Source organism: Heloderma suspectum, chromosome 5 (genome assembly GCF_057233095.1).
Source record: "Heloderma suspectum isolate Gila_16-S chromosome 5, 16-S_ref, whole genome shotgun sequence".
NCBI classification, from domain to species: domain Eukaryota; kingdom Metazoa; phylum Chordata; class Lepidosauria; order Squamata; family Helodermatidae; genus Heloderma; species Heloderma suspectum.
The window spans coordinates 136,895,188-136,919,369 of NC_139462.1; the positions used below are offsets into that span (position 1 = coordinate 136,895,188).

The window sequence follows — 24,182 nt, forward strand, 5'->3', positions numbered from 1 at the left end:
TTCAGCTTGGGCAACCTGAGGATGTGGACAAGCTGCTTGGAGGATTTGAGGCCAACTACTGGTTTTCTGGACCCTAGCTCATGAAATTAAAAACTGCCAGAGCAGATCTGGGGACTGGGACCTTTGAGGTAGTGAATGCTCACTTGAGGAAAGGAGTGGCTACTGTTGCCTTTAAGGAAGCAGTAGTGAGGCCTTTGCTAAAGAAGACAAATCTAGAACCAGTTATCTGGGTCAACTACTGTTTAGTCTCTAACCTTCCCTTTTGGGTCAAGATTTATTTATTTATTGAAAGTTTACAAATATGTCACTTGCTTACAGGAACAAGTAAGAGAACCAAATTAGAATAGGTTAAAAAACACATTCTGATCTTGAATCCAAAGAGGGTGCTATCCCATCAGATCCTATTACATATTAAGAAAGATAGCCTGGATTATGTGGCTGGATGTCCAGCCAAATTACAAACCAGAATTCCTAGGAAAGAATGGTCTTACCAATGGACAAAAGACAATACATTCACTACTGCTTCCTCATTATGTGAAAACTGTTTTAAAATGTTAGTGCAGTGGTGCCACCTTTCAGCTAAATTGTTAAAAACATTGGAAATGTGGAAGGATAAAAGATGATTTTGTCTACTGTTGGCGGGTTTGAGTTAAATAGAAAATATTGGCAAATTAAAGATAAAGCTATCAATTATATTCTTGGAATAAGATTAATGATGGATCCCAAGTGCTGTACTTAGTAAACTTAAAAGGAGCAATGTGGCTACAAGGAGTGCACAACTGCAATTGTTGATAGAGATTTTAAGTGTTTCAAACTTCAGTACAACAAAAGACAGAGCGGAGTGATTGGTAACCTTTTTCCATTACTGTAAAGGTATGTTTGTAGTTTTCTGCTATGTCTCATCTTCTATTTGGTTTTGCCTTCTGTAATTATTGTTTTAAAATACATTGTGTTCAGTATTAGTAAAAAAAATTCTAAACAAATATATTGCACAGTTAATAGAAGAATTAAAAATTGGTGGTTCAGGCATGAGAAAAAAATTACAAAGCAGACACCATCTCTGGGCACGCTTTAGATGTTGAGGAATCCGTGCTCCCCTACCGCTTGCAGCCAGTATGGAGAGACCCATGCTGGCTGCCTCTCCAAGGTCTCAAAAGCGACCTCAGAGAAAGGGGTGGTTTCTGTGGGCGGGGGAAGGGGGAGGGGACTGGAGAGGCTGGCTGATGAAGTATCCCCAGGCCTCTCCAGCCTCCTTCCCTCCCCCTCCACGCCTCAGCTAGATGGGCGAAAGAGCCCGTCTAGAGCAAATGCAGAGCGGGAGGAACACGGAGGCAAAGATTGCATTTGCCGCTCTTCCCACTTTGAACTGGATGCCTGTAAACCTCGGAGTTTGAATTGGGAAACGAGCATTGGGAAAGGACTGCGCCCTTAGTACACATTTAATTTTTACTGCTAGAATCACCATGTAATTTAGAAAAGCTTTCTCTGCTCTGGGGGTATGCTAAATTTAAAATTCCACATCTGAAAGGCACATAGTAGATATGAACTTCTACTCAGGCAAACACCATACAAAAACTCTGGAGCAATAATCAAGGTTTCCTTAGTTCTGACTTCTGCTAAACTACAATTCAAAAAAGCTAATATTTAACTGAGATCATTACTAGCACATACAATTCACATTTATATTCAATGTTTACCAGCGAGGATGCAAGTAATTCAGTGCTCATATGATGGCGACAAATGTAATTACATCTTGGTGAGATGGGTTCACTATTTTGTGCAGAAAAGCATGATTCTAGCACTGCTTTATAAATGCTGCACATAATAGGGTCATAAGAGAATGGCTAATCAAAGCAGCCAACTGCTATGAGACAGAGCTGGACATTCTCTCTATACACATATTAATTTGTGTCATAGGAAACTGATGACACTGACATTTCAAAATTATTCTGGCTACTAGTCAAGACTTTGTTTCTTTTGTAAAAAGGGAGCACATTTTGTACTTAAGAAAACATAGTATGTTTTTTCTCCAATACTCCAATTCATAAAGATAATTCAGTAAAGCTATTCAGTTCAAAGTGCTAGACTAAAGTGACAAAGGGTCATAAGGCCTTTGGCTATATCAATTTTTTTAAGAGGCCAGTTTAGCGATTTTCCTTAGATTTTATTAGAAAAAAGCAAATCAGTGTTACAATTCAAAAATCTAAATATGAGAGATATCCAAATATGGTATGGAAAAATGCTTCAGATGCCAACTATCTATTACCTGAATGACCCATATCTGCAGGCTTTGATGTCTGGAATCAAAGAATGAAAGATTTATTGCTGTGAAAACAAAATCTGTAGTACAGGAGTAAGAGACTTAGCCATTAAGCATAATCAGTCATTAACACATTTAGAAAGCACTAACAAATTCTTAAGACAGGTGATGGAAGGTCAAAAACTGGCTGATCCAAGGTCAACTGAAATAGCAAGTCACAAAGGATGTAGATGCTAAGCCTCCGGTTTCCAGATAATTAAAAAAAATGTAATAACAGTTCCAACAGCCCACAAGCCAAAATGGAAAGTATTTTAAAAGTTGAACATTCAAAGAACCAATTTTATTTCTGCTCAATTTTGTTTTTGCCCCAAATATGTTCCAACCCATTGAGGGAGGAAAAAAATATATTAATGGACGGTATACCACAGAATTGAAGAGGAAGTTTTTGTCTCACTTGGTTATTTTTTCCACTGAGGTAAAAAAATCTTTATATAAATTTGATATTTAGTATTACAAATTGTACTTTTACAGTTGATTTCTTGCCTCTAAACCCTGTTTTACACTTACTTTCTTCAATGATTTTTCTGTTGTGATATTGAATCCGCTCCATTTATGTCTATGTTTGATACCTTGGTTAATGTTAAACCTTGCAAAAAATCTTAGGGATCTTTATGACAGCACCGTTGACAAAGGTTGCTGATGTACAAGCAAACTAGGTTATGCCACTCTCCAGAGAGTGTATTTCCTTGATTAATTTTCCACCGTCCAAGTCTTCTATAAAATGATACTTTGAAGAAATATCTTGTAAACATCAGTGCATACAGGTTCACAAGTATTCATTGTAGTTAGTTCCATATCCTTAACACCAGGATGGTTGGCTCACAGCTCTCGAAGATTTAGAAGAGTCTGCTCCAGTGGCCAAGAAACCTTGCAGCCTTTGTTTGCTACAGAAGACTGTAGCAAATGTACTTGCTGAGGTAGTCCAGTGAATCCTCTTAGAAACCTTTCAGAATATTTCTGGAAGGGTGACATTACGAAGAAGCCACTGCTGAGAGCGGCTGCCACTGCAGTCTTTGATGCTGGGTACCTGGCTGTCTTCTTCAGAGGCTTTATCCAGGCACTGGTTACTGTTCACATGCAACAGGGTTAATTTCTTTTTCCAAGGGGTGGGGCAGGAGGGAAAGGAAGGAAGAAAGAAAAGTTTGTAATAAAAAGAAGTTATCCAAACTACCTTTAAAACAAGCAAATGTAAACTATTAAGCTTCTTTCAGGAACAACACAGCCTTTGATGGCTAGATAATTATCTATCTTGGCCACCAACCTGAGGACTGGAAACATTCACCTTTTATCTCCCATAAAGAGGGTAATGCACCTTTGATTTGTACTCATCATGACTTGAAGCAGAAGAGAAAACCCAAACCAATCTGTAAGTTTACTTTGGGATCATTGCTAGGAAAACAATAGTTGTGTTTTCCTGCTTCCAAGTGGTCCACATTCCTCTGAAGTACAAATGGAAGTGGGCACACCTTAGGTTCTAGGAAATGCCATTACAGCTTTCTAAGGGCTCAGAGTAGAGTGTTAGAGTGCCCAAGATGTTTTCTATCTTTTCTTTGATCAGTAGCCTCACTTCCATTGTAAAACTGCTTTTGAAACACTCCCTAAGGTTCAAAAGCACCTTGTAATGTAGCGTAGAGGATATTTTGTTGTAATGAAGAAAAAATAGGGTGGATTTATGGGCGGAAAATGCCAATTTAAATAATCACTTTAAAGCAAGTTACCAATTGATACTTCTGTAGCAGAATATGCCTTATAGCATGTAGAGTTGATAAGAATTTATTGTATTTTGTAGTCGTGACTAGTTCCGTCTGTGTATTATGAGATAACTAGGAGTAATGGAATGTATTCTTGGAACTGAAAGATGGCTGCCACAAGAGGGGCGGTTAGGAAGCAACAAGCTGCTTAGTTTAGCAGGGATACCTTCATCTAGGTGTTACTGGTGTCCATGGCAGGCCTGGTTACATTGAGAACAATGGGAATAGTGGTAAGACTATATGAAAATAAGGATGAGGCCATCGACTTCATGGGGGTTATAAACGACCACGGTCTGATTTGTTTGAGAGAGAGATCCTAAGAGAACGAGAAATCTGCCATACTTGCTCAGGTCAGCTTCTCCCACCATGCCTTTCATTTAGGTCAATATGCAACGTTGATATTGACTGCTAAATTGAGAGGAACCTAGGTTTTACTATGTTGACAATATGCTTGCTATTATTTTCATTATACTTTTAGTGATTATAACTTGTGTGTATTTAGGGAAGTTTATAATCTGCCTCATTTTAGCTAAAGCTTGTTACTCTCTTAGACTGTTTGAGCAATAAATATATATTCTTAAAATACCATATTTGTGTTGTCTGGCTTGAAAGAGATTTTGGGGACCACTACCCATACATTAATTCTTGAAGCCCTAAACACTTAGTAAAGATTTGCAAATCACTGAGTGGAGTCTGTCCTTAAAGCTGTTGTATTCTCTCTTGATATGGTGAATCTCAGATACACCTGTTCAAGTTTGGGAAACAACCTAGTCAGATGGAGTGAAAAGAAGTTACTTGTCTCGCTTCATATATTTTTCCTAAACAATGCTGCACATGTGACTATTCAACTATATTAATTTAAAACTAGAGCATTATTTACACTATATATGAAGAGATGCTTTATATAATTTTAACTAATTTTAGAACGTTTTATAGGATACACTGCTTAGTGCATAACTTTGCTGGTTGCCTTCATTATTCAGATTATTTAAATAATAACCAAATTATTAACTGAGATACCTAGTATCCACAAATCAAAGATACGATTTAATAAAAATATTAAATTTTATTGAATGATTTTTAAAAATCATTGGGCGGTATCCAATAGAATACCATCACTAACAAATTATGTTGCGCTAATGTGAATGACCTCTTACACAATGCCAATAGCACTTGCTTGCACTACAGGTTTATCCAATAAACCTATCTGGTAATAGAAGTGGCAACAAGCCTGTAATTAAACAAGAAGATACAGATTATAAGTGTAGGGTAGAAAGGTCAAATATTTAAGGTTAGCTAGATACCTTGCCAATGTAAGATGAACAATACAAGTTTTTCAATACCACTAGAAGGGGAAATAATTCTACAGAAACCATTTAAAATAATTATTTTTGTGCAAAAACCAAATATTGTGAATCAAGGAAGAGAGTAAGTTGGATCCAGACACAGTTACCGTTAGAACAGTCCTACCAAAATCAGAGGGCCTCAAGTGTGCTTGTTCTTTTCTTCCACCACTTTTTTTTGTAAACTCAGGGTACCTAAATATTACGTTAGTCTTAAAAATTCTAACATCCTGGGGAGGTATTTAATATAAATATCTCATAGGCAATTTATCAAATGGTTGTTGCTGTCAGTAGGCCAGTGTAAAGATGGATATTATATATATATTAAAAAAAACTTTTTTCACCATAATGCAGCAAGGCCCTTTATTTACTTAGCAACATTCATCTCAACTCCTTTTTTGATCAATCAAGGAAATGGTCTCAACTTGAATCTTTCCTTGAAAATGTTTAGGAAATTTGCAACTGGTTCTTGCCATGCAAACGAAAACTTGAGGGCTCAATGGCACAACCTCACACTGGTGTAAAAGTGAAAATGATAAAGTGGACCAGCCAAAATCTTGGCAAAGTTTTGGAGAGATGTAATCCAACCCAGCCTTCATATATTCACTCTTGAAAATACAAAAAATGCAAAGAAATACGCTGGTTCAGACAAAATTTAAGTTTTTTAATTGTAAGCTGATGGATCAAATGACTGTTAAAAATATGGCTACAATTTCTTTTAAATAAATATCTGGTTTTGTTTAGAAAAGTAAAATGATGTGTGTATGACTGAGTGGTGCTTTCCACACCTCCTTTGTAGAAAAACCATGGAAGATGAAACTGCCACATAGCTGTTCAACATTTTGTATCACTTGTTTGTAAGAACTGCTTCATTAACTTTCAGCAAATATCTAAAAATCTTTTAGGGAAATACATCCCCTTTATAGGACTTGTACCAGATAAACATCTCTTTCCTGCCATTGAGGCACATAGTATGAATGACCTGAACTTAGCTAATGGCTGTAGAGAATTTACCCTGAGGATCACTTTTCTACTTGGGTTACAGTCAAATACAAAATACAGACATATCAAAATACTTATGATACGGGTGGATACATGTATACATTACAGCTCTATCCTTCTAAGTAGATGTGATGGGTGATCAAGTACATACTCACATGTATTTGGAAGGATGCAGCTATTATTTATACATACATGTGTCCTTTGTAAGTCAGGAAACATAGAAACCAAGTGCCTCCTAGGATCAGCTCCCCTCCAACACTTTCTATATCAAGAAAGAACTTTAATTCCAACATAATTGCAAATTGTGAACATGATGGGTACATATCTTAAATGATCATTATTGCTTTTATCCCCCAATCCTAACCAGCAGTCCCAAGTACATATAAAGTTAAAAACTATGTACATTCATTGAACTTTCTAATTTCTTGAGTTTTAGTGATAAAGAAGACTTACCACTGGATCATATTCCCAAAGCTGATTGCCTTTTAAGTGGTGGCACTTGAGCATTGTGACAGGGCCATTAAGTTTGGAGACATCCAAGCACAAATCATCTGTTCGGATTTCTTTGTTGGCTGTGTATGAGAAAACCTTGGTAGAAAACAATATTCAGTTATTAAAGCAGTATACACCAGTTCATGATGATTACGTCTTAGCATTAAATCTATGAATCAAACCAGCCTTCCCCAAGCTGGTATCCTCCAGGTGTGTTGGACTACAACACCCAGCATTGCCCAGCCAGCCATGCTGGGAATTAAGGTCCAACACATCTGGAGACCACTAGTTTGGGGAAGGCTACAGTAAACTCTTCACATAAAATGGTTTCCTAAAACAGTGGTAGATAACACCCACCAGGATACTTTCCCACTGGGGCAAGGCTACTGAAGAACCTTCTTTTTTTGTATTGCTGCTTGTATTTTCCAAGCACAGTTCTGCTGTGTTATTATAAGTGGATGGTCTTTCCTGGCAACAAGGAACTTGCATGCACATGCTGTAGCTGCACACTATGACCTTAGTGAGCTGATGGAGTTATACAGCACAGATATAACTGTAAGCACCATATTCTCAACCAAAGTGCAGAATTTAGGAGACAAAATGTATATAACTACATAAAGGCATAGAGAGCAGAAGGAATGGTCCTGTGGTTAGGACAGGAAACTTATAGGACTATATTGTCTGTACCTTTTAATTTATAACACTAGTTTTCTGAGCTGGTATCATAATGGTACTCAAGTTCCTGTAAACCCATCTACATGCTCTGGTCCTAAACCAAACATACCTATAGAAAGAAATTGGATTATCTCCCTCCAGCAGGACAATCTTGTTGCTTCAAAGCAGGTAAGATTATTCTAGCTAAGTTCAACAGAAATCAAAACAATTCTGTAAAGGAAGTCTAACAGGGCAATCCTACTATGTCTAGTCAAACATTTAGTCCCACTGATTTCAATCCAGCCTACTCCCAGGTAAGTGCATACAGGATTGTAGCCTAAAATGGAGTTAACAAAAATAGGAATAAAACTGCACCATTACTTAACTCGAGACTGCTTTGTTAAAAAAAATAATTCTACTTAAATAGCTTTTTGGAAGCTCCATTAGTGACACCAACCATAGGGAGACTGGACCATTAATAGCTGTAAAAAGAGGTTTTTATGGGCAGAATTCAATGGGGTACTTCTGCCCCCACCGATTCTCTTCTAGCCTGCCAATTCTGTTGAACAAGCAGGACCCACTGCTGATGCAAGGGAGATTTAGCGCTTCTGGGGCAACCCAAAACAAGCGGAAATGCCAATTTCCAGAAGGATGCAGGTTGGCGGAGCTTGGTTAAGGGAGCTCCACTGACCTGCCTCCTTCCAAGAATGAATGTTTCCATTCATGTTACGGCTTCCCCTAGGAAGCACTAAATCTCCCTTGTGTCAGCGATGGATCCTGCTTGCGCAACAGAATAGTTGGACCCAGCACTTACGGACGGGAATCAGCAGGGCGGAAAGGAATCTGTGGGGTTGTAAGCACCCCATTGGATTTTGCTTAAAGACCTTTCAACTCATATATAGTTCAAACATCTAATGCAAATTTAGTTTGAAGTTCATATTGTTACCTGATTACCACCCATTCCATGACAGTTAAAAATTCCAACTTTTTCATTTTCTTTTCTTGCCATGTTATCAAGACATTGATTTGTTTCCACATTTCTTATCTGAAGACAATAAAAAATATTCAGCACACTCCATTTACTATACATATTTACAGCAGACAGACAATCTGCATGTCAGCCTTGGAAATTATAAGCAAGGAGGCTGTTTGCATTACTAAGTGCCTGTTTAGTCATCCATTATTCCCCTCACTGCATACAAAAAAGAGCAGCAATGGAACAGCAGGGAAACAGTGCATAAGCTGGGGTGGGGGTGGTGGAGGGCAACATGGGGATGGCACATCCCCAAGGGCCTGAATGCTATACAAATTATTTACCCACATATTAGACTGAGGATGCTAGAAGTTAAGGAAGGTAGGTGTGAAAAGCCTGTGCCGGACACAAGTTCAATCACAATTGGCTGGGCTGCTCCATTCAATTCTTCCTTAAGATGGACCAATGCCTATACCTATAATTATTTACTGGCATCTACACCCACATTACAAAGAGGGTCCCACAGTTCAAGTAGTCTGAGGCATGGCTATTTAAGATTTCTATTCAGCTTTTCAATTTAAAACTACCAAGGTAGTTCACACCACATTTTAAAGCCGCTTCAACTGGGACAGACCACAACTGTCCTCTTACCAGGTGTAAGCTGACAAGACCATGCTACATCAGTACTGAAATATCTGCATTGATCATCAATTTGTCTGAGCCTGATTCAAAGTGCCAATGTTGATCTTTAAAGCCCTACATGGTCTAGGGCCCAAATGTCTCAGGAAATGTGAAAGCCCAGGGTTTTTAAAAACTACTGATTAGGATCTGCTCCAAATTCTATCTTTCTGGAAGCTTAGATTAGCTTCTACTAGGAGAAAAATCATTTTGGCTGTGGCTCTGAAGCTATGGAACACACTCCCTTGAAAGGCCAGTCTATATTCTCCCTTGGTCCCATTTTAGAAACTATCAACAATATTTTTATTCCACAAGGGATCTGGGCTTTAGCAGGAAGTGTGCTTTTACTATGGCTTTGTTTTTTAATTGGTTCATAACAATGGGCAATATCCAACAGTGTCATTCTACAAACCCAAATAGCGCTAATGGACCTCCGCTGAATATTTCTGTTGTGCAAGCAGTTGCCCATTAAGTTTGCACAAGCAGGTTGCGCAAGGCGTGCAAGCAATTGCACAACCGGAATGTGCAACAGGTTGCACAAGAGTTATGTACAACTGGTTGCACAACAGGTTGCACAAACATAATGGACAACCACTGGTGCAGTTGTGCTTGCGCAAACATAACTTTAGTTGGATTCCTCTCTTGCGCATTGTTCAGAACCTAGTTTCTGTTAGCGCAGTGTCATTTATAGTAATGGAATGACACGGTTGGATACTGCCCAAGGTTTATTAATTTTAATATTAATTACCTCTTTAAATTCTTTTATGTTACCCACTTTGGGAACAATATAGAAATGTGATCAAGAAAATAAACGGAAGGAGACTGCTTTGAGAAAGCACATTATATCACTAGCCCAGCCTTCCCCAATCTGGTTCCCTCCAGATGTTTTTGACAACTCCCAGAATTCCTGAGTGCTGGCCATGTGGCTGGCACTGATGGGAGTTGAGTCTAAAACATCTGGAGGGAACCAGGTTGGGGAAGGCTGCACTAGCCTGGGATCATTTAAGTTTAGAAACTGTTAGCTAAAAGCACAATCCACATCAGTGGCATCATATAAACACTGGCAGTTCTCAGTAGCTGGAAAACAATTTCTTTTTAGATCCAATATGAAACAGGGTGCACAGTCCTAAATTACAGCACTACAGACATACACTGGGGAATAAATCTGCCTTAATCCCACTGCACCAAACGTTAAAGCTTTGCACCTGAAAAAGCACAGGTGTGCAGTTGTGACACCTTCAATGCTAAAGGCACATGAAAGCAAGTCTAATAGTTAACCTGAGTTCTCAAAACTGTACTATACTTAAAATCTTTACCTCTCCCAAAGAGAAATAGTGACGTGGTATTTGAGAATCAGGATAAACATTCTCTAGGTACCAGGAAAAAGGCTTGCACTGTAGCTTGTGTCTTAGTCCAAGTCGTGAGGATATGTCTCCATAATCTACCTTTGTAACCCCTGTAGAGAATCATATAATATTGTTAGTTACAGAATTTTAGTGGAACGCAGATTCTTTGCACAAAAATTGCACTGCTTGAGAAGAGCAATCTTTACACATATTTTTGAGGATGGGCTTTTAAGCAAGATTTGCACTGCCTATCTCACTATCCCACAGAGGTCTTAGATCTAGATATGTTTTTAAAAGCAATTTTGTCAGGCATTGAAGGGCTGTATCAAATTTCTTATATCTCGAGTAGTTTCCATGGAAAATGATTCGATTTTTATTGATAGCTCTGTAATCTAAAGTAGCAGGAGCCTGAAAATCCCAAGAAAATTGTGGCCGAGCAGGAAGGTTTGGTGTAATCTTTGAATTTTGTCCATGCGAGGATGCTACTATACTGGGTCTCCATAACAACAAAAGTATCCTGATAGGCACAAAGATGCTCATGAAACAGTGCAGGAGCACAGTGCCAGGCAGGTAAAATAGTGTACTTCTCTACCAGCTGCATATTGTATTTGGGAATTGTATACATACAGACATTTCCATATCACTCAGCGGATACACACATAGCTCAGATGGAGTATGCAAGTCCCATTGAGTGAGCATGCATAACTGTGTTGAAACCTGGGATATTTAAATATTTTTCAAAAGAATGTTTGCAGCACATGCTAGATAGGTCTCATCAACAATGACATTTCCACAGACATTCACAGACAATGACATTTTTCTGTGTAGTCTTGTAGACGTCCCCTTCAAATGTAGCACAAACTCTCAAACAGCTTTATCCTCATCAATACCAGGGATGAACGAGTAAAACTGTTATTTCAGACAAATTTTGTTGATGTGTCCAAATCCAACTTCTCTGTCACAATCATAACACTTCGGATTTTTTAGCTCAGTCCAGAGCACAAGACAGACAACAAGCACATCATTTATAAAGGAAGTCCTTGTGTTTAAATCATTGCTTTTTCCTGAAATAATGTGCTCAAGTTCTGCTGGGTGTTCTTTGTGAGTTCTTTGAGTCACCTGAGTATGAACAATTAAGAAGGGATGGGGGGGACAAGGAGAGAGGGGGGTGTTTTGTGTACTATCCTTCCAAACTAGTCTGAGTTGGGGGCCTGAACTGAATGTTGTGGTTGGTGCACATCCCTAGATTCCAGGCCCACTTGCTGGCATCTGATACAGCTTCCAAGGAGAGACTACACATTCACACTGAAGACAATTCTCTACTCTTTTAGCTGAACGATATGCTCTATTTTCCTAGTAGACCTCCTTTGGAGGATCAGTGGATTCCTGGGTAGACCCAGGGAGTAGGCCCAGCAGTGTGTAGAACAAATACTATCAGGATATGGAGGACAGCAGCTCTTAGCAGGAAATAGCCATTTAAATAATATGCCCTTCGTGTTTTCCCAGGGCTGAGCCTGTGAAAACATGTGCTCAAGTTTTCCACTTAAACACATTTCAGAGGGGGGAATGAAAAGTTTGGAGCATATTTTAGATCATTTTAAAGACATCAGATCAATCCACAACTCAAACTATAAGAAATTTCACAGCAGCTCCATCTTCCACTGCCATGATATAGGATACTTAGAAGAAACTTACTAATGCAGAAGTCCCACATCAAGTAAACAGTCAATTAGTAAGCTGTGCCCAGATAGACTATATAAATGTTTTTTTCTAAAATCTGACAGAAATTGCTTCACAGACAGTATCAGTGAGAACCCAGGTGTGTTAGGGGTAGGGATGTCAGAGGAATCCATCTGGGGGGGGTCAAGCCCACTGACCTTCCGGCAGCTCAGCCCGCTGGATTCTGGCTCGTTTGTCCGACTTGACCTGCACCATGACAAGCCAGCTTGCGGACATCCGCCACAGGCACTGCCATCGCCAGCTGCTCTCTACAACTCCCTTGCTTGACAGAGTTGTGCAGTGTGGCCAGTGGGCAACAGTGGTGGCAACGACAGGCAGCAGGGAATTCCAGCCCCGGTCATTGTGTGCAAAAGCCTCCCTTCTCCCTGCTGGCGCCCCAGCAGGGAGAAGGGAGACTTGTGCACAACAACCGGAGAGTCTGCAAGTTCCAGTGGGGAGCCTGAGGCTCAGATCATGAACACAATCCAATCTGGGGCTCTGGGGAAATCCATCGAGCCCCAAGAGGGCCAGATTTCCCCATGCCAGACATCCCGAGTTAGGGGCCAAATTAAGAACCAAAACAGGCAAAGTTAAACTGTCTCCTATCATTGCCAAACCAGATGGCCTAATCTCAATTACTAGCTGTAGCCTTTAAATGCTTTGAATGAAAGCAAAACTCCAATATGTAAGAAAAAGTGCATCCAATTAAAAATTCACATATTCAAGTTTGTCCTTTTAATAAACATGCTCTACTCCCCCACCAACACCATACACACAAAGGAACAAAGATATGGAGGGGCTATGACTTACTGGTAGAACACTTGCAAACAGAAGGTCCCAGGTTAAATCCCTGGTATCTCCAGTTAAGAGGACCTCAGGCAGAAGAGCTGGAAACAATCCTCTGCTTGAGAACTGCTGCTGCTGCTAAATGAAGTTATTGCAGTACTAGGCTAGATGACACAATGATCTAACTAGGTAGAAGGCAGCTTTATATGTTCACCATAATAGTTTAAGGAACTATTTTATACTGAAGAGACCTTGCTCACCTGGGGAAATTATGTAGAAGAAATTCTTGAATTCATCCATCCAAACTTCTGCAAGTCGTCTATTATTTTTATTAATAATCTGCCCTGTGCCTCCTGGGAAAGTGTAAGGAGTAGCTTTTCGAAAAACATGTCCAACATGTGAACAGGTCACAATTTCCAAAGTCCCCCCACACTGCCAAATCTGAAAATGTCAAAAGATCAACTTTTAAAAACACGGTATCATCTACTTAAAAAAATAGTTCTGGGCAGTTCCTGATTAGTGCACAAACTAAAGTTAAAGGAGTAGAAAGCCTGCATTACTATTATACAAGTTAAATTGTATATACATGTTTGACCCATGGATACTGCCCTTCACAAGTGCATGCAGAAGAACTCTCTCTAGATGCCCACTCTTCACCCATGTGACACTGGGTCCTGATTAAGTAGCAAGATCATTTTACTGAGGCAAGCACATTGCATGTAAAAACAAAGATTGTGCATTTACCAGTATTATGTGATGGATTAGGGTTCTGCAAAAAGGAGTGCAGCCTGCAATACATAAACCATGTCAAACCTATGCAGATCTGTGGCCCTTATATTACAGAAGCCTGTTGATGAGGCAGCATGATGGTCTTACCCAAGTTTAATCATTGCTTAATCAACTGTACACACAGACACTGGGATGTCATCAGATCCTAAATGCACCACAATATTGTATAGATAGCATTAAAAGGAAGTTTACTTACCCTGAACGAAATCTCTAGGTTTTCTCCACCCCATATATCCATTCCAGCATCATATGTCCCAATTTCTTGAAAATAGTCCCTGTCTATGGAAAAAAGGCCTCCTGCCATTGTAGGTGTCCTGACAGAAGGTAAAATTATTTTAGATTTGACATTTATCATTCCTTCTTAATAGGGAACTCAGGTGGCGAATGAGCGCCAACAGCAATGGAGCCAAAACAAGGCCACCAACATAAAAGAGGGAGGCACCAGCATGCTCAGGGAATCCAGACATTTGCAGAAGTGCAGGGACAGTACATAGCAACATTCTCTTTCCAGGTCCACTTGTATTACTCGAAGACAGCCTTCCCCAACTTCATGCCCTCTAGATGTGCATCTGCCAGCCATGGGGCATGCTGAGAGTTGAAGTCCAGCACAGCTGGGGGGCACCAGGTTACAGAAGGCTGTTCTAAGCTCTAGCATACCTACAATGTAGCTGGAGCAGTATGAATTAATTTTGGTTTCTTTTTTACTGAAGGTACATATGAATCAAGTAAGACTCATCTCTCTTTCTCTCTCTCTCTCTCTCTCTCTCTCTCTCAACCTTCAGGGATAGGATGCTAGTATACATCAAGCTGTGCAGATTTAAATGTTGACGAAGTTACTAATAGAAAGCAAGGAGGAAAATGATTTTTTGAAATGGCTATTCTAACTATCCACAATACCAAATCTGCAAATATGATTTGGCATCATGTATTTCCAGACTACTGTGTATAGAAAATGTAGCTATGGTTTAAAAAGGGTGAAGTGTAGCAAACAGAAGCGTAAGCCAGGATGTTCCAGGTTCAAATCGCACCTCAGCCACAAACTCACTAAGGCCACAGTCCTATGCATGTTTACACAGAAAAAAAGTCCTACCATTCCCATCATTCCCCAGCCAGCCATGCTGGGAGTTGTAGGACTTTTTTCTGTCTAAACATGCATAGGATTGCTCCTTAAATGGCCTGGGGCAAGACACTATTCCCTTAACCTAACTTATAGGGAGGTTGTAAGAAATTACAGTAGTATGTGTCTATATGGCCAATGGGGGGCCTGCATCCACCTCCTACTCTCTGTAATAGCCTGGTGTGCACTGAGTACTAATGCACCAGGGCGAGGAAGGGCAGGCTCCCTATGGCTGGCGGCTCAAATGTGGTGCCCATGGCACCAATGTGCCCACAGACACCTCTCCTGATGCCTGCCATGCTCCCTGCCCCTCCTGATGTCTATTTTATTTCTTAAGATTGTTGTTGTTAAACTGGGAAGCTGGCATGCTGAAAAGCAAGTGCTGCTCACCATCACCATCTTAATTTGGGTTCCGAAGAGTGGTTTTCTGTTTTGGAGCTCAGAGCCCACCTCTGCCTTGGACTTCGGCTCTTAGGCAAGTTATTTTTCTTTTAGCCTCACCAGTCTGCCTTGTGGGAAACGAGTGTTTTGTGACCAGCCATGCCCACCATGGCAGCCATTTTATGAAAGGCCAAGACCACCCGTCCCTAGTGGCTGTTTTGTGAGAGTACCCACAACACTCTCTCAAAATTCCAAATGTGCCCACCAACCCAAAAGAAATGGCGACCCTTGCCCTATGGGGATCTTTACATGTGGGTGCTATGCTATTAAAGTTCATCTTATAGTTGATTCTGCAGTGTTTAAAAAGGAATAGCTAATAGAAGTCAATAAAAATAATGCCTCTCCTTCATGCCTTGTATATTTTCCCCATGAAACTGATAAAGAGATGCACAAGCTGATGCACTCTCCCCACCGCCTAAACAGGACCTTGATCATCTCCCAATTGGGATAAATGGGGAAAAACTATTTTGAACATGAGTGAAATGAGGAAAAATGGGGTAAAGATTTGTTAAATATAAAACTGGCCAGGAAGTGAAGAAGTTCACTACTAGTTCTGCAAGCCCAAGGAGGCTTTTGGCTTGTTTCTCTAGCAACAGCTCTTCATGCCACATTGGAATCTGAGGGCACTTTCAGAAGTACTTTGAAAAGCAGACCAACCCATGTAAATGCTATATTACAAAGTCAAAACCCCACCAGACATGCCAGTTGTTGGGCATGCCTAAAGTAGTTCTTTAGATCCTGCCCCACGTTGGCTGGAGTATGGAATAAAGATGGGATAAGACTGATACATTTAACACTGCTGTTTCACTCTTTGCTGTCTCAGACATCATATACTTGCAAGCATAAGTTTGACTTCACTTTCAGTAAACCATCAATTTCTTCTCGAAGATTACTATGTTTACTGTACAATATTAATATGTTAACTGGGCCAAGATGCAAAAAGCCAGTAGGGCTATTGGTTTTGAACAGCAGACTCTCATGACGTATGTAAGTTGTGTTTGAAACTCTACTGTGATTTAGGGTGCAGTGAGAATGCTGCTGTCAGGCAAAACATCCAAAGAACAAACATAAAGTAATTTTCTGAAACTTTATGCAAGATGCAATGAGGACCTGAAAAGTGCCTGCCTAGACATGAATTGAGGAAGAAGCAGTTTAATTCATTGTGTGAAAATGAATGGAAAGAATGCCTGTATGGGTATTCAGAAATGCCATGGAGGCAGCTGGTATCACAAGCACCTGACCTTTCTATTTCTCCTCATTTCACTCAGAAAGCACACTGTAAAACAGATAACATAATATACAACTCTTTGTGGAAGATGAATCCTGGTGTTCAACACTGCAAGCACTTAGTAAGGGCCTGGAAAATCATCCTGTTTCAGCAAGCTTTCCAAAATATTCTTTAACTTACTGTGTCCTCTTTCTGGTGAATTGTTGCTGATTATAAATCATATTTCCTCATTGTTCTTAGTAACTTAGAAATTAGTATCAGCTAAACAAAGTTGAATATCACGTGTCTAAATAGAAGCAATAGACAGATATGCATGACATGATATCCAAATTATGATGATCAGTTTCCCTTACCTCACCGGAAGAGTCCTGTCACCTTTCCTTCGGTCCATTTCTCTCTGAGGAACAGGATACCATCGGAAATTCAACTTCCAATTGAATCCACCATAAGTCATATCAGAGCCTGCCATATATTCAAATGTATCATCACTGATTACATCAATGATAGGACAAACTACTGTTCTCCTAAAGAAAGAAATAGCATACATTGTTATAGGATAAAGACAAGAACAATGTATGGAATTGTACAGCACAGGAGAGCAGCCATTGTTACAAGCAGGTATGAGCACCACACATTATACAAGAACATCTCACTAACATTGCAATTATACGCACATTTTCCCATAAGCATGCCCCACTGAACACAGTGGGAGTTACATCTGAGTATATATGCACAGTATTGTGCTATACGTTAATGCACACTTTTTGTGTCTTCCAGGTGTAAATTATATTGACAGAAGGAGGACTGAATGCACATTCGTCCCTTTAAAATGAAATGTCAGACTGGATCAGATTCAAGGCTCATCAACTATACTCTTTCTATTGCTCTATGGAGGTGAAACATGAAACATCTCTATTTATGAGTTCCAAACAAGTAGCAAATGTACAGTGAAGCCCCATCCCTTGCTGTGTGCATCAGACTTCCTTTCCCTTCACAGTGTTCTGAATAAATTACTTGATAATCCTGATTATACAGGTTGTACAGCTTAACGGTATTCAAGAGTCAGTCTTAAATCTAATATTCCAAGGAAGCATACATCTCTAAAATAGTTAAGGTTGTCATAATCCAGCCAATGCTAAGCACTTTGAAGTCCCACTAATTTAAGTTACCTCAATGGGGATTGTTTTTAATTTGACTGGATCATGTTCACTGCATACCACAGTTGATTCATTTAAAAAAAATAGAGACGCTCTCACTGGAGATTTATGAGGAGCTTGGCAAACCATCAGTTAATACAGCTATGTGAAATACAATACTACAGCCTAATATACTAGATGCTAGTGCATCTCTGTTTCAACAAAACTGGAACAGTCCATTACCAATCAAATCTGTCATACCTAGTAAACAGCTAAGAGTGCTTCTGAGGCCAATAATTTCTAGCACATACTTCACTCTGTTTCAAATGAAAAGTACTGTAAAGGTATTTTAAAATTTGCACATTACGTATTTCACATAGATAAATGGGATAGTGGCAAAATACAGTATTACAATTCAAGGTAACCATATTACAAATGTTACTTCACTAAACAAGGTATTTATATCCAGAGGAGATGTGTGTAGCTTAGTGACAGAGCAGATGTTTTGCACAGAAAAGGTCCCAGGTTTAATCCCTGGCACCTTCAGGTAGGATGGGGTGTGGCAGGCTGCTTGAGTTCTACATATTGATTATTCACTCATAACACAACTTAAGACAGCCAAGTTCTACTGCTTAGCTTTAATTAATCCTTTGCTAAGCACTCTTCTATGACAACTGTCAAATGCTAAGGATTTTCAAAATTTACCTATCGCTTCCAAATATGCCTTTTATGCTTTATAAAAACAGTTTAGCTGAAATAGCAAATATTAACCTTTAACATGTTTTATAAAATAACCACCTGTCAGCTTTTATCCGTGCTAATAGAGGCTCGAGCCATCCTACTGTGCATTCACAATGAGCATCTAAAAAGGTGATGACTTGGCCTTTAGAGGCAGCAGCTCCTTTCAATCTGGCTCTGATCAGTCCGGAACGCTGCTCCATTCGAATCACATAAACTGGTATTCTTAACTTTTTCACATAGTTCTCCAAGGGTCTCTTCAAGAAGTCTGAAAAACGTGGACAAATAAATGGTAGCTGGTATGCTTCATTCATTCTGTGTGTACTTACTCTTCAGAAACTTAGTCAAAATTCTTACATTGCTATCAGTCTAAATGAGCTCTCAACTGGAGCAGCCAGAAGGACAGGACAATCCCAATAACTATACAATGAACATATTGTTAATTTCAATACTAGAATTTTCCACACCATGTATTAAACAAGGGCTTCTCCCATAAGCTTCCAAGAACTGCTTAAATGCAATCTTATACATGTTTATTCAGATGTAAGTCCCACTGTGTTCAGTGGGGCTTACTCCCACATAATATACATAGGATTGCAGCCATAGACATACAAGTTCTAAAGATACGATCAATTTTTGACAGCTGTACTTAAATTAGTTTGTGCATGCCACTGCTAAAATATCCTCTACATGGCCATTTGGAGAGCTACTACTGGTACTAATAGGAAATAGAAGGCAGACAATATTGACATTGTTACTGAATTATTACTGACGTGATCCAGCCAAAGAGAAGTACTTTTAAGACCTACTGATCTTAACAGGATCACTAAATACATATTTAGCATTCTCTCACTGAAATAGGCCTTAAAAGTACTTAATTGTAGCTAGACTATGTCCCATACTACACAACCACTTCAGCTTCAGAGCCTATGAAAGCAAAATGAAGTAGCTTAGTTTTTTGTTCAACATTCAGTTATCTTCAGCATATTCTCTCCCACTCTGTAAAAATTAACAATGATGATGATGATACAGATTTTAACATAGAACTAGTTTGCAATCTCTTTTACCTAATACTTTTTGACTTTCGCTGGTGATTTTGTCCACATCTTATCAAAACAACTACATTAATCACTATTTTTCTCCTAAATGAAAAATTAACACTTCTAAATTACATTCGGAGGAAGTCTTGTTTTTTTTTGTTTGTCTTCTCAGTGTGAAAGTGAAATCTTATGCAAATTAACTTTGCTAGGAATACAACAACAGCAGATCCAGAGGCTGCTGCAGGCAAAGTTTACTTCATTCAGTTCAACCACCTGATGATAGAATTTGAAATTCACTGGGTCTGCCTTCTGTTGATGTGAAGGGCTCCACTCATGGAAGGTGCCTCTGCCAGATTTGGTGGGGGGGGTCTCCCCTTCCCCACAGCTCACTGCATTCAGCAGTGTCACCTGACCCTCTGTGTAGCATTTTCACGGGGCTGGAGAGCTGCTGTGGGGAGATGGGGAGGAGTACACTTCCACCAGCCCAATTGCATGCACCCAAATCTGGATCCAACCCACTGCCAGATTTGGGGGGGGGGGTCTCCCCTTCCCCACAGCTCACTGCATTCAGCAGTGTCACCTGACCCTCTGTGTAGCATTTTCATGGGGCTGGAGAGCTGCTGTGGGGAGATGGGGAGGAGTACACTTCCACCAGCCCAATTGCATGCACCCAAATCTGGATCCAGGAGCCAGGGCCTGCAGGAGAAGCCACCACCAACACCACCACCGGGGAAGAGGCGCGCTTGCCGCCGCTGGGCCTGCTGCTGCCGCCGCTGCCACCACCACCAGGCCTTCCTTGTGGACTTCTGCCTGGCAGACCGCCAGTCCCTGCAGGACCAGGCCCCCAGGTACCAAGCCAGCTGTGCTGCTCCACCTGCCCCTCCCTGGAGGGGCTACATAAGCTGGCTGGCTGAGGTGGCCTGGGAGAGCCAGGGCCTGCAGGAGACGCCACCACCGGGGAAGAGGCGTGCTTGCCGCCGCCGGGCCTGCTGCTGCCGCCGCCGCCGGGCCTGCTGCCGCCGCCGCCGGGCCTGCTGCCGCCGCCGCCGGGCCTGCTGCCGCTGCCACCACCACCAGGCCTTCCTTGTGGACTTCTGCCTGGCAGACCGCCAGTCCCTGCAGGACCAGGCCCCCAGGTACCGAGCCAGCTGTGCTGCTCCACCTGCCCCTCCCTGGAGGGGCTACATAAGCTGGCTGGCTGAGGTGGCCTGGGAGAGCCAGGGCCTGCAGGAGAAGCCACCACCACCACCACCACCGGCGAAGAGGCGTGCTTGCCGCCGCTGGGCCTGCTGCTGCCGCCGCTGGGCCTGCTGCTGCCGCCGCTGGGCCTGCTGCTGCCGCCGCTGGGCCTGCTGCTGCCGCCGCTGGGCCTGCTGCTGCCGCCGCCGCTGCCACCACCACCAGGCCTTCCCTGTGGACTCCTGCCTGGCATTTTTAAGGGGATTTTAATTGTTTTGTTTGTTTGTTTTATTTTGTTGGGGGGGATTTTGTTGTGTTTTTAGGGGTGGGTAGCCTGCCTGATAGGCGGGAGCGAGGGGGCATGTGTCCACCTGATGGAGGCAGTGGGGGGAGTGTTGGGGGCCAGAACATACCGAGGCTGGGCGGCAGGCGCTGGCGGAGCGCTAGGGGCAGGCCATGCCAGGTAAGGGGAACAAGGGAGAGATGTGTAGTATCTGTCCCCTGCTCCGGGCCTGTTCAGAGCCAAAGGATGGCTGGGGGAGGCGTGACCCCATCTTCTGGCCTTCGTTTGCTGCTCTGCAATGCCAGGTCTGTTACCCAGAAAACCTCCCTCATCCATGACATGATCCTGGATGAGGGTGCAGACCTGGCATGTATTACGGAGACCTGGCTGGCAGAGGCTGCTGCTCCAACCCTTGCAGCCATGTGTCCAGCTGGATTTTCGTATGCACAGCAGCCGAGGGCTGGGGATCGGGGAGGGGGAGTGGCTGTTATCTACCGAGAGTCCTTGGTCTTCACCAGACCCCCTCTCCGGGAGACCAAGGTTGCTGAGTGCATGTACTGGAGGTTGGGCCCGAAGGGCAGTCTGGGGATTCTGCTCGTGTACCGTCCACCCCGCTGCACGACTGACTCCCTGGCCGAGGTGCTTGAGGTGGTCTCTGATGTGCGTGTACAGTCCCCTAACTTACTGGTGTTGGGGGACTTCAACGTACATTCGGAGGCCATCCTCACAGGAGCACCTCGGGACTTCATGGAGACCATGGCCTCCTGGGAGCTGCACCATATTCTAACTGGGCCCACCCATGTAGCCGGTCATGCACTAGACCTTGTGTTTGTTTCTGGAGAAGCGGGGAGTGATCTGGAAGTCGGGGGTATATCCACCACCCCCTTGTCATGGTCAGATCACTATCTGGTGATGTTGGACTTCTCGGTTCCACAACCCCTCCGCAGGGGTGGAGGACCCATTAAAATGGTCCGCCCCAGGTGTCTTATGGATCCAAATGGATTCCTGAACGCGCTTGGGGATTCTCTGGGGCATGCCAACGGCCACTCGGTCGAGACCCTGGTGGGTGGCTGGAATGCCGCAATCACCGGGGCATTAGATCGGGTGGCTCCGAAACGCCCTCTCCCCCTGAACAGGGCTCGAACTGCACCATGGTTCAATCCACAGTTACGAGCTCTGAAACAGGAGGTGAGACGGCTAGAGCGCCAGTGGCGGAAGTCTCGCTCCAAAGACGATCAGACACGGGCTAGAGCTATATCTTCAGCCTATCACGTGGCGGTGAAGGCAGCAAAAAAGGAATATTATGCTGCCTCCATCGCGTCTGCAGAGTGCTGCCCCAGGAGGCTGTTCCAAGTGGTCCGGAGCCTGGTCGGTCCTGTGGCTCCGGAACCACTGGAGCATTCTAAGGCCTCCTGTGAGGCTTTGGCAAGGCACTTTGCAGATAAAATTGATCAGATTAGGTGTGTTACTCTGCACACTGTGGATGCAGTTAGTGAGCAAGAGGCGGCCTGTGGCAAACCGGTTTTGTGGGATCGGTTCCAGCTTCTTCCTCCTGATGAAGTGGACAAGGTGCTTTCATCTGTAAGGCCGACCACCTGCTTACTTGATCCTTGCCCATCTTGGCTCATTATGAGCTGCAGAGAGAGACTGGGTGAAGGGATCAGGGCGGTGGTGAACGCCTCCCTTGAGGAGGGAGTGATGCCAACAGCCCTCAAGGAGGAAGTTATAAGACCACTCTTAAAGAAGCCCTCCTTGGATCCTCAAGTTCTGAACAACTTTCGCCCAGTCACAAATCTGCCATTTTTGGGCAAGGTGATTGAGCAGGTGGTGGCGGTGCAGTTGAAGGCACACTTGGAAGAAACTGATTATCTAGACCCATTTCAGTCGGGCTTCAGGCCTGGGCATGGGACAGAAACGGCCTTGGTCGCCTTGGTGGATGATATGAGGAGAGCTCTGGATAGGGGTGAATGCTCCTTCCTTGTTCTCCTCGACCTCTCAGCGGCTTTTGATACCGTTGACCACGGTATCTTCCTGGACCGCCTGGAGGGGATGGGCATTGGAGACACTGTATTGCAGTGGTTCCGGTCCTTCCTCTCCGGCAGGTACCAGAGGGTAGCACTGGGAGAGGAGGTTTCGGACCCGTGGCCACTTACTTGTGGGGTGCCACAGGGTTCCATCCTCTCCCCGATGCTATTTAACATCTATGTGAAGCCACTGGGGGCTATCATCAGGAGGTTTGGGGTGCAGTGTCATCAATATGCGGATGACACGCAGCTCTACCTCTCATTCAAATCTTCACCAAGGTTGGCCGTAGAATCCCTGTCCAAATGTCTGGAGACGGTGAGTGGCTGGATGGGGAGGAATAAGCTGAAGCTCAACCCTGACAAGACCGAGGTACTTTTGGTGGGAGACAAGAGGAGGCTGGGGGATGTTGACCTGGTGTTGAATGGGGTACGGCTACCCTTGAAAGACCAGGTCCACAGCCTGGGGGTCATTTTGGACTCCCAGCTGTCCATGGAGGCTCAGGTGTCAGCTGTGAGCCGGACAGCGCTGTATCAACTCCATCTGATACGGTGGCGACGCCCCTTCCTTCCCGACCATCTGCTCCCATCGGTAGTACATGCCCTGGTCTCCTCTCGTTTAGACTACTGTAATGCGCTGTACGTGGGGTTACCCTTGAAGACGGTTCGGAAGCTGCAGCTGGTACAGAACGCGGCGGCTCGCCTGATTAAAGGCAGCCGCCGGCGAGATCACATCACTCCAGCGCTAAAGGAGCTGCTCTGGTTACCAGTTGTTTTCCGGGCCAAATTCAAGGTGTTGGTTTTGACCTTTAAAGCCCTATATGGTTCCGGCCCAGCCTATCTTAAGGAGCGCCTCCAGCAACACCAGACAGGCCGCTTAACAAGATCAGCCTCAGATGGCCTTCTCTCTGTCCCATCAGCCAGGACAGCTAGACTGGTGGGGACGAGGGAGAGGGCCTTCTCTGTGGTGGCCCCCACTCTGTGGAACTCCCTCCCTAGGGAACTCCGTCATGCCCCCTCTTTAATGAGCTTCCATCGTGCATTAAAAACGTGGTTATTCAGGCAGGCATTTGGGGTGGGTTAGGGTATTTAAAAAAAAAAAATTTTATGGTAAAATTTTATTGTTTTAAATTGTTTTATGGGGGT

At 42.8% G+C, this 24,182-nt stretch overlaps 1 protein-coding gene across 7 annotated transcripts in view; it reads right to left on the bottom strand.

Annotated features, from left to right (window-relative positions):
• Positions 1-243: 243 nt before the first annotated feature.
• Positions 244-24,182, bottom strand: part of GALNT1 (polypeptide N-acetylgalactosaminyltransferase 1) — a 73,973-nt gene continuing 50,034 nt past the window's right edge. For all 7 annotated transcript variants that reach the window (XM_084857537.1, XM_084857540.1, XM_084857539.1 and 4 more), the window contains 8 exons: positions 18,574-18,781; positions 16,993-17,163; positions 14,050-14,167; positions 13,325-13,505; positions 10,530-10,669; positions 8,509-8,607; positions 6,870-7,004; positions 244-3,413 (listed from right to left, as the gene is read on the bottom strand). In XM_084857537.1, the coding sequence (XP_084713663.1) occupies positions 3,267-3,413; positions 6,870-7,004; positions 8,509-8,607; positions 10,530-10,669; positions 13,325-13,505; positions 14,050-14,167; positions 16,993-17,163; positions 18,574-18,781 (1,199 nt within the window). In that variant the 3' untranslated portion in view covers positions 244-3,266. The remainder of the gene's footprint in view (positions 3,414-6,869; positions 7,005-8,508; positions 8,608-10,529; positions 10,670-13,324; positions 13,506-14,049; positions 14,168-16,992; positions 17,164-18,573; positions 18,782-24,182) is intronic.